The sequence below is a fragment of the Equus asinus genome, chromosome 25, assembly GCF_041296235.1.
Source record: "Equus asinus isolate D_3611 breed Donkey chromosome 25, EquAss-T2T_v2, whole genome shotgun sequence".
Taxonomy (NCBI): domain Eukaryota; kingdom Metazoa; phylum Chordata; class Mammalia; order Perissodactyla; family Equidae; genus Equus; species Equus asinus.
In genome coordinates, this window is record NC_091814.1 from 35,662,114 (window position 1) to 35,675,678 (window position 13,565).

Sequence of the window (13,565 nt, forward strand, 5' to 3'; positions counted from 1 at the left end):
GTTCTTGCCTTTTCATCTGATAATCTCGGTGAGGAGTTACTAAAGCATCTGAGTTTATCCATTTAAGTCCACTCTGTCTGCAGTCTAAGGCCCCAGCTTGTCCCACTGCTGTCAGGAGATATGTCTCTCCTTGATCAATATTTACTTAACAAACAGCGGGGATGGGTGAGTTTGCTTAGCGGAATCATGTGCACACCAGGGTGAATGAATCTTCGGGAAGGTACTTCAACTTTGTCTCCTTTCCTAGGATCTTTGCGTGCATGCGCGCGTGTGTGTGTGCACATGCACACGTGCAGATGCCTTTCTCTTTTTAACTTCTCCAAAGACACTTAGAAGTCATGTAGAAAAACGCCATGATTAGTTTATACCATAAGAGAGCTGATGATGTAAATTCAGTTTTGAAAAACCCAGCTCGAAGTTTGAGTTTTCCTTTTATGCTCCTACACAGGTTAAAAATTATAGAAAGGCTCTTAGGGTGAACTAGATGCACAAGCATCTTCCTTTGACCCTTTCAGATGAGTAGAAGGGAAGAAAACTCAGATGAAAACAATAAAAGTAGTTTGACAAGGCAACTCTAACTATACCTTTCTGATGGCATTACGTATTTTTTTTTAACAAAGTCCAAAGAGAAAAGTAGCTCTCCACATTTTCAAAGCCGCTCACCCAGTCTTTGGAATTAGATGTGTTTAACTCTGATAATAAATATGAATACCATGGAGCTGAAGTTTAGACAGCGCTCTTCTTTCAACTTCACTGAAACATTTGCTTCAAGGCTCAAGTCAGTGCCTTCAATGCCATTGACTTGGAGGCATCTGGGTCTAGTTGGAGGGGTTTTGTTTCTGTGTGTGGGTAGAGGCTGGGGGGGGCCGGGGGAGTTATTTATTTATTTGATTTTGTGAATCGGCGTTGTGAAAGCCATCTGAAATATTCATGCAGAATTGTCTGAGAAGCCCGTTTCTGTTTTATTTACTGCACGGTAGAACAGCCACAGCGGATTAGTTCTACAATACCCGTAACAAAAGCCCAACAGCTGATGCATGTGATGTTAGGAGGTGACAAAACAGTTAAAGTATGCTGCTGGCTACAGGCAAGCAGTCAGCAGATGCAGACAAAAGGGTTTGTGACAAGAATAACTCTCTCTCCAAGGCGAGCAGTGAAGAGTATCCAAAATACCAGTACCCTTTTCTCCTTGACATTGTCTTCTTACTGTCAGCATTTTATTGCCCTTTTATAGTATTAAAAAAAAAAAAATAGAGGAGGAGGAAGAAAGAAAACCCACACACAAACTAATTCCCCAAAATACTAGCCAGGATTTTACTTTTCCATCAGTTAGCCACTCCTGCCCATACGTATGTCTCCTTTTCCATTTCCCCATTGAAGTAAGTTTGAAACAACAAAAAAAGATAGTTTAAAAGATGAGCTGAAAAGATGATCTCCCTTGATAAGTTTGTAATCTATTGATAAGCTTGATAAGCCATTTGAGCCTTTGGTTATTGGGGAGGGGCTCGGGAGAGAGGTCTATGCCTGGTTCATTTTCTGTCCATTTCAGCAAAGATCAATTCACTGATCAAATTACTCCCGTGGACCAATTTTTAAAGGGGATCAAGGATGGAAAGGTGTCCATGGGGAACTGTGCAAGGGGCAAGGTTTAGGTCCTCTACAAGAGGCCGATGGATGAGCTTGTGGATGTTTCAAAGGTGTGAAAAATCAGCTTCTCTGTCTCCAGAAAATAGGAGAGGCTGTCTTCTTTTTAACCTTTGTAATTCCCTTTCTATTCTCTGTGACATTCATTCAGCTGCCAAGAGCGTTTGGCAAGGTTTGGGCCAGCAAGCACACTTCCAGTGACCGCTAACCTTGGTATGTCCTGACACTTATGATGAGTGTCTGCAGGACACAGAAGGCAGGCAGCCTGCTATGTCAGGCTTTTATTATGTACTGCAGAGGCTAGGGACAGTCAGTTTAATAAAACAAATCATCCTTGAAGGTAAAGCAACTGGGAAGAGGAGGAGGAAGACGGGGGGAAAATGTGTCTTTGCCACTCATTCCGATAAAAAAAAAAGAACAGCAAAATACCCACCCACCCAACACATCATTTGTGCGCGTGTTTGTGCGCACATGCACAACCCAGCCGCAGACTGAGCAGGCTGGAAAACATCCTCTCATTTTCTCGAAGCCCATAAGGCCCTCATTTGCTCTAAGACTCAAGTACAAACAATTGTGATGAAATTGGTAGATGCTGATAGCCAGCCCCCTTCAAATTTATGAGTGCATTCAAGTGCCTCATTGCAATTATCTTCTCCTCCAAATATCAAGGCAAGGAGAGGCAGGACCATTTGGGGTGAGGTTCCTATATTGGGATGCCTTTTTATCAAAGCAAAGTTTCCATTCTCCTCTCCTGAAGAACACTCGGCCCAGCAGCTCCCACAATAGCTTCAGAGTTCCAGCCAGAGACTTTGGAAGCCTTTTGTTTTTCCCCTGTGGCATGTCCAAAGGCATGGCCTTCCCTCCCCCCTCCCAGCAGCCTGCATTGTCTTGCATTCCAGGGACTTGATTGACTGTTGCCACCTGATGCTGAGGAGATACTCCAGGGTTCATTCTGCAGATTGTTGGGTTCTATTAAAAGAAACCTAGATAAGGGATTACTTGTCACTAAGGGATTTTCTGCAGATGTTTATTAGTGATTGGAAATCCATTAGGTGTGAAGAGGTACAGAAAAATATGGACAACATCATTCTCAGAAGCCTGAATTCTAAGACACCCCCCAAAAAATATCAGAAAGGAACCCCATTACTCTGTTAGAAGGAGTTGGGGAAACTTTTCAAGCAGAGAGGTAAGCGTATCTTTCATCATGGGTGGTATTTCTACCTGTGGATGGAATTCCTTGGCACTCTCTCAGAAGATCAGTTGCTACCATGAAGATCCAGTGCTTCTCTGGAGCCACCAAAAAAAGAGTAATTGCTTTAGTATTAGAGAATCTCATAACTTTCTTTTATCCAGCCCAATCTGTTGTGTGAGTATTGCCTCAAAGTAAGTGCTAAATTAGTAGACCATTTCATTTGTTCGCCAAGAATTCATTCCTTCCCAAGCATAAACTAATAACCAAAGTCTCCTCCCAGGAATCTTTTGTACCATTCTCATTTATTTTGAAGTTGCTAGCTCTTATGTGGTTTTTCTCAATCTCAGATCCACAGCTTGTCAAGGTTTTGATGCCTCCTATAAGTAGAAATTACTGAAAATGGGTTAAGAATGGAGCCAGCATGGTTTAATGGAACAACACCTGGACAAGTTATTTTTGTATAAGTCTCTTCATCTCATAGAATCTCATAGTTTCTTTATCTATAAAATGAATTCTGAAATCTGTTCCAACTCTTCAAATTCTATCTTTTTTATCGTTGTTTAAAAAAAAATTTTTTTTTTTTAAAGATTTTATTTTTTCCTTTTTCTCCCCAAAGCCCCCCAGTACATAGTTGTATATTCTTCGTTGTGGGTCCTTCTAGTTGTGGCATGTGGGACGCTGCCTCAGCGTGGTCTGACGAGCAGTGCCATGTCCACGCCCAGGATTCGAACCAACGAAACACTGGGCCGCTTGCAGCGGAGCGCGTGAACTTAACCACTCAGCCACGGGACCAGCCCCTAAAAAAAAATTTTTTAAGTATTGAGGGAGAAGATAAGTATGACTCTAGAACAACACACAGTAAAGCAGAAGGCAAGATCTCATTATGAACTGTTTATCAAAGACTATGCAAAAGAACTCTGCTAAGCATTGTGGGGATACACAGAATAGAAATCATGGCTTTTTATCCAAAGACGGGTTATGATAAATTCATTACCACTAGATACAAGTAAGTGAAAAGTTGAATAAGCTCAAGACACAAATACAAAAGATGTTAAAGGACAGCGCAAGATTACTACCAAAGAAATGAATGTTTAAAACACGATAAAACCTGCTAAAAACCATTAACAAGCATGGCGAATTAGAAGAATAGAGTGGAGGCTGCACACACCCCCAAAGAAGTTACTTTGATTTATTCTCAGGCAAATGCTAGAACTACGCTTCTCTCCCTCCTCTAGTGACGATGCTGTTCTAGATGGTTCTTCCGTCCTCTGACCACCTTAAACAAGTCCCTGCTCCCTTGGCCCCTGGCTCCCCAGACCTCCTGTGGGGTCCTTGGAGTGGACAGGGCTCCCAGCCTTCTCTAACTTCATCTGGAGCAGCTACCATACCCTCTTTTCCTCACAGCTCTCTGACATGCCATGCCACATCCCCGAGTGTTTAGGGAACATAGATCTTCATCATGGATCTGTTGCCGATGGCCGGTAAAACCACACTTCTTAAAATGTTTATTTTAACAAATGCCTATGATTATGTTTCTGTAGCATTTGGCTAACAGCTCCCAAACCAAGTAGTTAGGGAGAGCAGTTGTGCTCCCTAACTGTTCTCCAGCCAGATTCTCTCTCTCTCTCTCTCACTAATGCCCATTTGATGAAACGTGAAGGGTTATCTTTGGGGGAAGAGAGGAGGGTAATCAAAAAGGCTGCTAATGACTTTTTATTTTGTATAAGGTGAATAGGAGTGCTAATCGCTCCTCCAGGCCCCTCCCATCCCACAAATACTCATGTATTTGCAGGAGATTTGGGGGAAAATCACAAAAGTTCTGTAGAAAATCCAGATGAATTCTCAGCAGCGGGTGGCCATTAGGGTATATGGACTTGCACATCCGTGGGGGACAAGGTGGTGTCCTGGAAGATTTTTCAGGCAGTATTAAGAACTGTGTCCTGAGAAACTGTCCAGCATATATGTCTTTGGGAGGGGCTACTCAAAATTTTCACTTTTTCTAGATGCTGGCCCCACATGGGGCCCTTTTTTTTTTTTTCCTGGGGACTTAGGTTTCCTTACAAAGGACAAATGACTTTCCATTGGAAGCAATGAACTTCTTTGTCCTATTTTAAATGTGTAAACTAGGGATGTCTGGTGATCATTGCAGTTTTCTTTAACTGTTATGAAAATGTCCATTGCCCAAATTGAGAAAAAGTAGGAAGAAAGGGATCAACTATGTTCAATGTGACAATACCTCCCTTTTACTTTGTTAAGTAGCATGTCTGAACTGAGATGAAAATCTTTCCCTTCTTATATATGTATAGAAAGATCTGTATACACATGCAACTACAGCACATTGACTTCCTCATGTGTCTGCACTTACTGTAAAAATGAAACATTTCTGATGCATAACTACCCCACTAAAAGAAATCTACTGAGTTTTAGTGTGTACTTAGAATATTATGAATTCATGGAATGATTCTGTGAATCCATTGTCTTGGTGTGGGGAAGGGTAGGGCCTGCTTTACCATGAGTAACTTAAAAAGAATACTAAATAAGTTCATCAATAGCTACTCTTTTCCCTAGATAAGAGATCAAACTATTAAATAAACAAGTAAGAACACACACACAACACACATGTATATTAGTTGCTGCGGAAGAAAAGAATTAACAAATAAGGATTCTAAAAGGAATATTTGGAGAATTTTATCTTGGAATATGATTACTTTAAAAAATTCCTTTAATCTCTCTGAGCCACAGTTTTTTCACTGTAAAATGGGGATAATAACACCTTATGGAGATGTTGGGAGCATTGAATGACATAATTCACATTGAGTACATAACACATGACACATAATAAGCACTCCAAAAATGTTAGTTTTTATTATTTTTATCAGCTACATAAATCACTCTCTTATGAAGCAACTCTAATCTCAAAGTAGTTTCTAGTGTAGAATTTTAGGATTCAGTACAAATTTTGGATTCTGGGACTCAGTGTTAATGTCATTATCGTACTCCTTTTCATGTGTAGAGTACTTTATAGTACGTATTATTTCAATATACAGTTCAACGTTTGCGTCAACAATCCTCCGATACAAGCAGGAAACTGAGATTTTAGGTTTTCTTCATTTATAGTGGGGGTTTGATTTATATCAAAGGTCAACTATTTATTATTTTACTTTTCAGAACACATTTTGTTTTAAAAATGTAAATCAAAAGGAAATGTGACTCAAATTCTGAAACATTCGTTGGAGGCTTGCTTCTGGAATACACCTGTTTAACGAAGTGAGGAATCCCGACAGTATGTCGGCTTTTTCTACCCCAATGTTCACAATGGAATCCTAGTTTTTCAATAGATCTCCATGTATGCTTTGCACAAGTCTCTTTCTAAAACTCTACAAAGCTGTCAACCCCACATTACAATGCTGCTATATATAACGACTTTACATAAGAGAATAGAGGCTGGCCATTTTTAGAAAATGCAGGTGCCATGTAAGCCCCTTTCTGAAAGAAAGAACTTAGCTCAGTTTCCTTTGAAGAACTGGAGACTTGAAACTGAAAACTTTATTAATGCCATTGTCTCCTTGTATCAGCAGGTTCCAGAGAGATTCCTGGAAGTTGCGCAGATCACATTACGGGAGTTTTTCAATGCCATTATCGCAGGCAAAGATGTTGATCCTTCCTGGAAGAAGGCCATATACAAGGTCATCTGCAAGCTGGATAGTGAAGTCCCTGAGATTTTCAAATCCCCGAACTGCCTACAAGAGCTGCTTCATGAGTAGAAATTTCAACAACTCTTTTCGAATGTATGACTAGTAGCAGTCCCCGTTGGATGTCCAAGTTCTACGTGTCTAGATTTTGATTTCATGTATATGTGTATGGGAGGCATGGATATGTTATGAAATCAGCTGGTAATTCCTCCTCGTCATCTTTCTCTCATTTCCTTCTGTTTTCCATTGCAAGGGGATGGTTCCTTTCCTTCACCTTTAGTTTACTTTTGCCCAAGGCCCTTAACATTTGGAGACTTAAAATAAGGTTAATTTTTAGGGAAAAAAGAATGTTGACCTGTGTAAAGTCTGTATTAGCAAGGACGGGCATTTGTTAAAGATGCTTCTGCTTGATTGATGGTTTATTGCAAATGGCGGTTGGCGGAGGGAGACCCCTGACACAGCACAACTTCACCAACAGTGATGTGTCTCTTGTTCTCACAGCTAAGAGGGTGGGAAAACTCAATGAAACCACTTCATAAACTTAAATATGTTGTTTGGTTTGAACTCAATAAGTAGCTTTTTATTACATTTAAAAATAATGCCAATGGCAGGTGAACAGCTCACTTTTCAAAAGTGTCCCAAAAGGCCAAATTTAAAAAAGAAAAATCACTAACTGGCAAGCCTTTCCTAATAGAAGTGGTGAACAGCCCGAACTAGTACCACTTTCTTAGGGAGGAAAAGCAATTTTGCACAAAACTGACTCTTTCAAGATGAGACTGGAAATTCATAGATCATCTTCTAGTCACCTCTCTAAAGGTTCTTCTTCATAATAAGTGAGTATATATCATTCTTCATAGAGAAAAACCTCTAAAACTTGTTATCCTTTTCTATTTATCTTGCTTCACATATTCATAGGCACATAAGTTTCAAATTTACTTTTTGCTCAACTTTGTATGCTTAAAAGAATTATTATTTCTGTTTATCACTTTTTTTCAAAAAACACTATTGTCTGAATATCTTTCTATAGTAGGGAATAAAGGACATCCCAATTTGACCATAAAATTCCTGCTGACACTACAAGTTAGTTGACAGCTGTTAGCTGACTTGATCTTCACCTCCTGAGAGGAGGACATACGAAGATGACCTATTTTCATGGATAATTCCACACTACCCTGATGGATATTCAAAGTGGTGACAGTCTAATTAAGTGTTTCTTCACTTTAGATATAGCATTTTAAAGCAATTGATAAAGTCTCTTCTAATACAGAAGCTAGTATTGACCAAAATGTGAGAAGAGCGTATAGCGTAGGAAAGTTTAGGGGTTAACCCAAAAGACACAATTTCAGCACACGTAAGAAAGCTAGCTGCTATTTGATGCTTTCTTCAATGGTTCTCCTCTTTTTTCGTTTTCTCTTTTTCCAGTTTCTCAAAGGTGTACAACGTCCCATACTTGCTTTTAAGGAGTTGTTTGGCATTCACACTTGTTTTCTTAGGTGGGTTTTGTGTGCAGATGCAGTAAGAATTCCTTGTTTATTCTATTAGGCTTTTCCAGACCCTTCCCTCCCCTTAGGTAATTTGATAAACACCTCCTAAAATGACACAGTGACAAACCTGGTATTTAGATCATGTGGAATATAAATACCATTTTTCCTTCATTTTTATAAAAGTACATGGCTTTAGAGAATGCACATTGACCCATGTGACTGACTAGCTGACCCACTCACTGTAATTTAGCGTCATTTATAAATTCTGCTGATGGACAGGAATGTATCGAGGCAATTATTGTCAGCACAAAGCCTGAAAACCTGCTGACTTCAAATTAAACGGCACAGTCTTATGATACCCTGCATCATTCAGGAGACTAACAGGCTCTTGCAGTGTAGACAGAGTGCAGCGGCATGGGCTGGAACACCACCGGCTTCGCTCTGCACCCACAGCCAAACGCATCGCCCAGCTTGCACTCTCCTACACAATGCACTCAGAGCCACCAGATCCAATTTGTTCTTGTTCCAGCTTGCTTGAAAAAAAAAATGTTCAGATAATCATTACATCGGAATAAAATGCAAACCAAAAAAAATCCAATCAGCACAAAATAGGGAAGCAATCTCAATTTGAGGTCATACTCTTTTGCTTTGCTTCATGTAAAAGAGTGTGACATTCATTGTTCATGTCAGTATACAACTGGGTCTTTGCTGTTCCATGTAATTCATATCAACGTTGTGTTGCCATTTGCAAGGTAAAAGGAAAAACCGTAGCGTATTCACCTATGTAGACAGATTGCTAGTATCTTCTTGATCGGGGATAAATTCACTATTGATTCTAGACTTATTTGGATTTTTAGTGTTATTCTCCCCTGCCTTTCTAATTGAAATGGATAAATGAAGCAAAAGTTTGTGTTCACAACCAAATGTTGACGCGCTTATCTACGATAATATCCTCTCAATGTTCACTGAGGCATAGAAATTATTTCAGAGAAGAAATTACAACGTGAGGACAAACTCACCTCATTGTTCTGAAAATAGGACCTGATCGCTTTGCTTTTGGATGATTCTTTTCCCCTTTTACAATCATAAAATCTTGTGCCTCCCAGTGCATTGGAAAATGACAAAAGCCTGTCTCTCAAAACTCCTATTTAACAGTTTGGTTTTCTTTTTAATCACCATCTTTCAAATCTTAGCTCAACTCTCACCAAGTGAAAATTGGCTGCTTGACAGAAAGTTAACTTTCCATGGTGGGAGGGTGAAGAATGAGGGACGGTTTACATAGGGAAAAAAAGTCTCAAGTCCATGTTGAAATACCACATTACCACTTATTTTCTGCTAATCCTAAATTATTTTTGCATATACACTTGAGGTTATAGTCTGTGCCTAGACCTAAAATGCACCAGCGGGGGGATTTTTAAAAATCCTTCAAAATACCAGTTTTTTCCCACAAGTACAATTGTTCTTGTGCCTTCTGTGGCTTTCAATTTCATCTTTTTTGACTTTATTTCCAATTACTACAGCTGCAATAAACACTAGATTTTTTTTCTGGCTGTTTGACATAACGTTGATAGCTATGCATATTTTGTGTCTTTTTAAAACAAAGCGGGAGAATACGTTTTTGAAGAAGAGAATTTTTAGAACAGTTTGATACCGCAAATTATTTTTTCCTCAATTGTTTGAGCAGCATTCGAGTTTTGAAAATTCTTGTAGAGCCAATTTTTTGTAACTGTGGTGCAAATCTTGTGTTTTCTTAGCCTAATGAAGAGTAGTATAGAAGCAATATTTCATACCATGTGCTATATATGTGTGTGCAGATGTGTGAATATAAAAACACGTACACACATATACACACATGTAAAAATATACATATATATATGCGTGTGAAGTGGAAAGCTTACCTTTTCCTATCTAGATTTAAGGACCTATTTTAGACTTTTGTTATGTTTTGTGAAAAGAATGTTCTATTTGCAACAACAAAACATTTAATTCTTACTGTATCTCTGGCTGTTTAATGAGGACGTTTCACATTAAATGGTAAAACAACGTGGAAGATGGTAGAATGTAGTCATTATTTAAGGAAATGTTCACCCACATATTCCTGAAGTTTGCTTTGTGCCTCCGAGTATTATTTAATTCAAGTGTTTTTATGTTTGCAGAATCTTTGTTGCTGTGCTAGGGAGGTGGGTGAATATCATTTTTAAAAATTTTAAAAACAACAAAAAAAGCAAAACAAAAACACTAAAGCAAGAGGGGAACTTTTATAAAGCAATGTAAATATTTAACCTCATGGCTGTTGTTACGTAAGACATGAGATTTTAATAAATAACTACATTCTCACAACATCTGTTGGATTTATCAGGAACACTACAGTGACTGAATAGACAGTTGAGAGCATTCTCGAAAATCCTGTTCTCTTCTTTTAAAAGATAACAGTCTCTTTCATCAGATGTTAAGGGCGAGGGTAGTGCAGTTTCTGTAAATTTATGAAATTTCTTTTCTATGTACATGCAGACATTTAGTGAGTGACCCCCCCACATACATGCACACACATACATACACATACAGGTTAATACTAAGTCATGAAGCTAAAGATTTGGGGGCTTTAAAAATAGGATATCCCCCAGAAGTCATCATAAATTCATCAAAGAAAAAGTGTTTGACAGACTCCCCTAAAAGATGCAGTGTACATGTGAGGATAGAGCAAAATCTCTTTGCCATGTATATTATAGAATATTCATTGGTGTGAATAGTACAAATGTTTCCTTCTGGTACAAACTCTGTGTTTGCAAATTACAAGAAGCATTGTTTTCAAAAAGCTCCCCTTCAAAGAATGTAACTGGTTTATTATGAGTAAGCAGTTACTGTATTGCACTTAAATGTTACGTTGAAGGAAATGCAGTTTTGTTTTCTGTACATCTGTTGGTTGTGAACCATCTATAAAACTTAAAGCTCAAACGCTCATATTCGGAGCTGGGATCGAAACTGGTGTTTAACCTTTGCGTCTTCTTATAATTATCCTTCTATGAATTTAACGGCATCTGGAAGCATCTGGACTTTGAGTCTTTTCAACTGAGCCCTCTCTCAGATCTCACCCCCCTAAAATGCACAAACCTGAGCAGAAAAGGCAGACAGACCGGCCCTCTTTTGTGAAAATGTATTCATTCTGTATTTTAAAAATATTCTAATCCTCCACAGAGGGGGAAAAGGCATTTTAAAATTGTATATTACCACTTCAAAATTAGAATTAGAAAAACAAATGTATTTGGGGTTGGTCTCAGCACTACCTAGAAGAATCAAAGGTCGGGGCTTTCCCGATACTGTCCCAGCCATTTCTCATATGTATATAGTATAAAACGTGACAAAACACTGCCTTTATATTATTTAGCAATATGTTGTAAATAGCATTATTAAGCTCTTTTTTTTGTAATAAAGACCCTTTGATTTGAATATAGTACAATAACTGAACTGATAAAGTCAATTTTTGATTTTTTTTTTTTTTTTTTTAGCTAGAGGCAATTTCAATTGTGGATTTTTGTTGTTGTCTATTGTTCTGAAGACTTTGCATAATTTATTGGTTTAATTTATCCTAATTTATTTGATGAAGGTGTACAATTTTGTATTACCAAGGATGTACTGTAATATTAATTGATAAGATAAAAAATGAGACTCCCTGTCCATATTAAAAAGAAAATAAAAAGGTGCAGTAGACAATTGATTTTAAAGTAAAAGTAAAAAATTTAGTTTGGCAGCTACTAAATTTTAAAACAGGAAAAAAAAAATGTCGTTGGGGGGAGGGTGGGAGGGGGTTTTTCTTTGTGTGTTTTAAGCTTTTGTACACTCTCCAAACTTTTACCTTTTGCTTTGTACCACTTAAAGGATACAGTAGTCCAACTGCCTTGTGTGCCTTCCATCTTCTCTTAAACTGAATGTATGTGCAGTATATATGCAAGCTTGTGCAAAATAAAATATACATTACAAGCTCAGTGCCGTTTGATTTTTTTTTAAACACGTGACATTTAATTTTGGGGCCTGTGTCCCATTGTAGGACAACAGGCTAGTTGCAACTGCAATATCGATAATGGAGTTTTCCTTTCATTGCAGTTCTTATATAAACCTAACCGCCGTGCATCCACTCCTAGAAATGATCTTTCTTATTTCATTGGCTAGATTTCTCTCTGAAAATTCTTCTCACAGATTTACCCTTATTCAGCGCTCAAAATTTTAAACCAGCAAAAGCTTTGGCTCAAAACAACGTGGTGAACTAAATTCAACAATTGCTAATGTTTAATGATTCTAGGAACAACGAGAAATGTTCCCTGAAGCCACAGAATGGCAAATATATCGCTTGAAATATGGGGAGTGAGAGCGTGTATTGTTTTCTACGCTGGTTGGACTCAGAACTAAGTCCTAATGCAAATTTCCAGAAACCTTTCTAAAATGTTCCCTTAGACATGATTGGCAGCGTGTTTCATACTAACGATATTGGTTGTTCAGCTTTTGAAAATTTCCTTTACCTCTTTCACTTTGGTTTAAAATCAAGCCTCCTTTATCCTTGAATCAGGAATGTGAAGAATTAGCAGAACTCATTTGCCTACTTGAGATTGACTCTTACACACCATCCACAACGGTACCTCCCTTTCTGTCTTCCATATGGTTGTAGACTGCGTCTTCTTAATCTCTCAGATTTCTTTTGCTTTTACCTAAATGTTGAAAACTTTATATTTTAACCCTGTGTAGACACGAGGGTGCTTAGAATCAATGCAATATCAACACTATTGAATGATAAAAGTATTTTTCCACTTTCAGCTCTTTTTCTGTCAATGGCACAAATTTAAATTCCAGCCTTCCTAACTAACTAAATTGTACAAAAGAGCGTGCCTATATCCCTCTACGCCAAAATATTTATTTCCTGATGGGAGAAAAAAAGGAGTCCCACCTCCAACGACTCTTGAAAGAGAAGAGGCATTTGCGGACTATAATGACTCTTCCATCTTCTTGTGCTTATTTAACACTGATCTGCTCTAAATCAGATTGGATAATCCGCATAGCGACTAAAGGACTAAGAAGTTACAGCAGGTGGTATGTTTTCTGATAGGAGGTTTATTAAAAATATAGCTTCAAATCATTCCTTTTGTGACTTTAAATTATCTGAGCATTGGTCTAAAATAACCATCGTCAGCACTGATCTGAACCCTGATCACAAACCTTGTTCCACAAGCGTCTGTCTCGATGTCAGCCAGTAACCCTGTTATACTTGAAAGGATAAGCTTCACAAGCTAATAATAAAGAAAAGCCTGGTTTCATTCATTGCCATCTCCACTTTTCACCATAAATGATTTACAAGTTTCTCTTAAAGACTAACAACTAAAAATCATCACATTTTCACAATTAATTTACTACCGCATGCTGGGGTGAGAGATAGATGCCCCTGAATAAAAGTCATAGGAAAACATCAAATATTTGCCATGTATTGCCAAGTTCTGGGGTCTATGAACACTCCTGTGTTTTAAAAGGCATAAAAGGCACAGGCAAGTACATATAAAGGAGAGCGGC

General features: G+C 38.3%; 1 protein-coding gene across 10 annotated transcripts in view; it reads left to right on the forward strand.

The window, feature by feature from the left end:
- PROX1 (prospero homeobox 1) overlaps positions 1 to 11,995 on the forward strand; it is a 56,985-nt gene extending 44,990 nt beyond the window's left edge. For 6 of the 10 annotated variants that reach the window (XM_044758091.2, XM_044758087.2, XM_014834927.3 and 3 more), the window contains one exon: positions 6,412 to 11,995. In XM_044758091.2, the coding sequence (XP_044614026.1) occupies positions 6,412 to 6,600 (189 nt within the window). In that variant the 3' untranslated portion in view covers positions 6,601 to 11,995. The remainder of the gene's footprint in view (positions 1 to 6,411) is intronic. The other 4 variants (XM_044758092.2, XM_014834930.3, XM_070497073.1 and 1 more) reach the window with 1 other exon arrangement.
- The last annotated feature ends 1,570 nt before the right edge of the window (positions 11,996 to 13,565 follow it).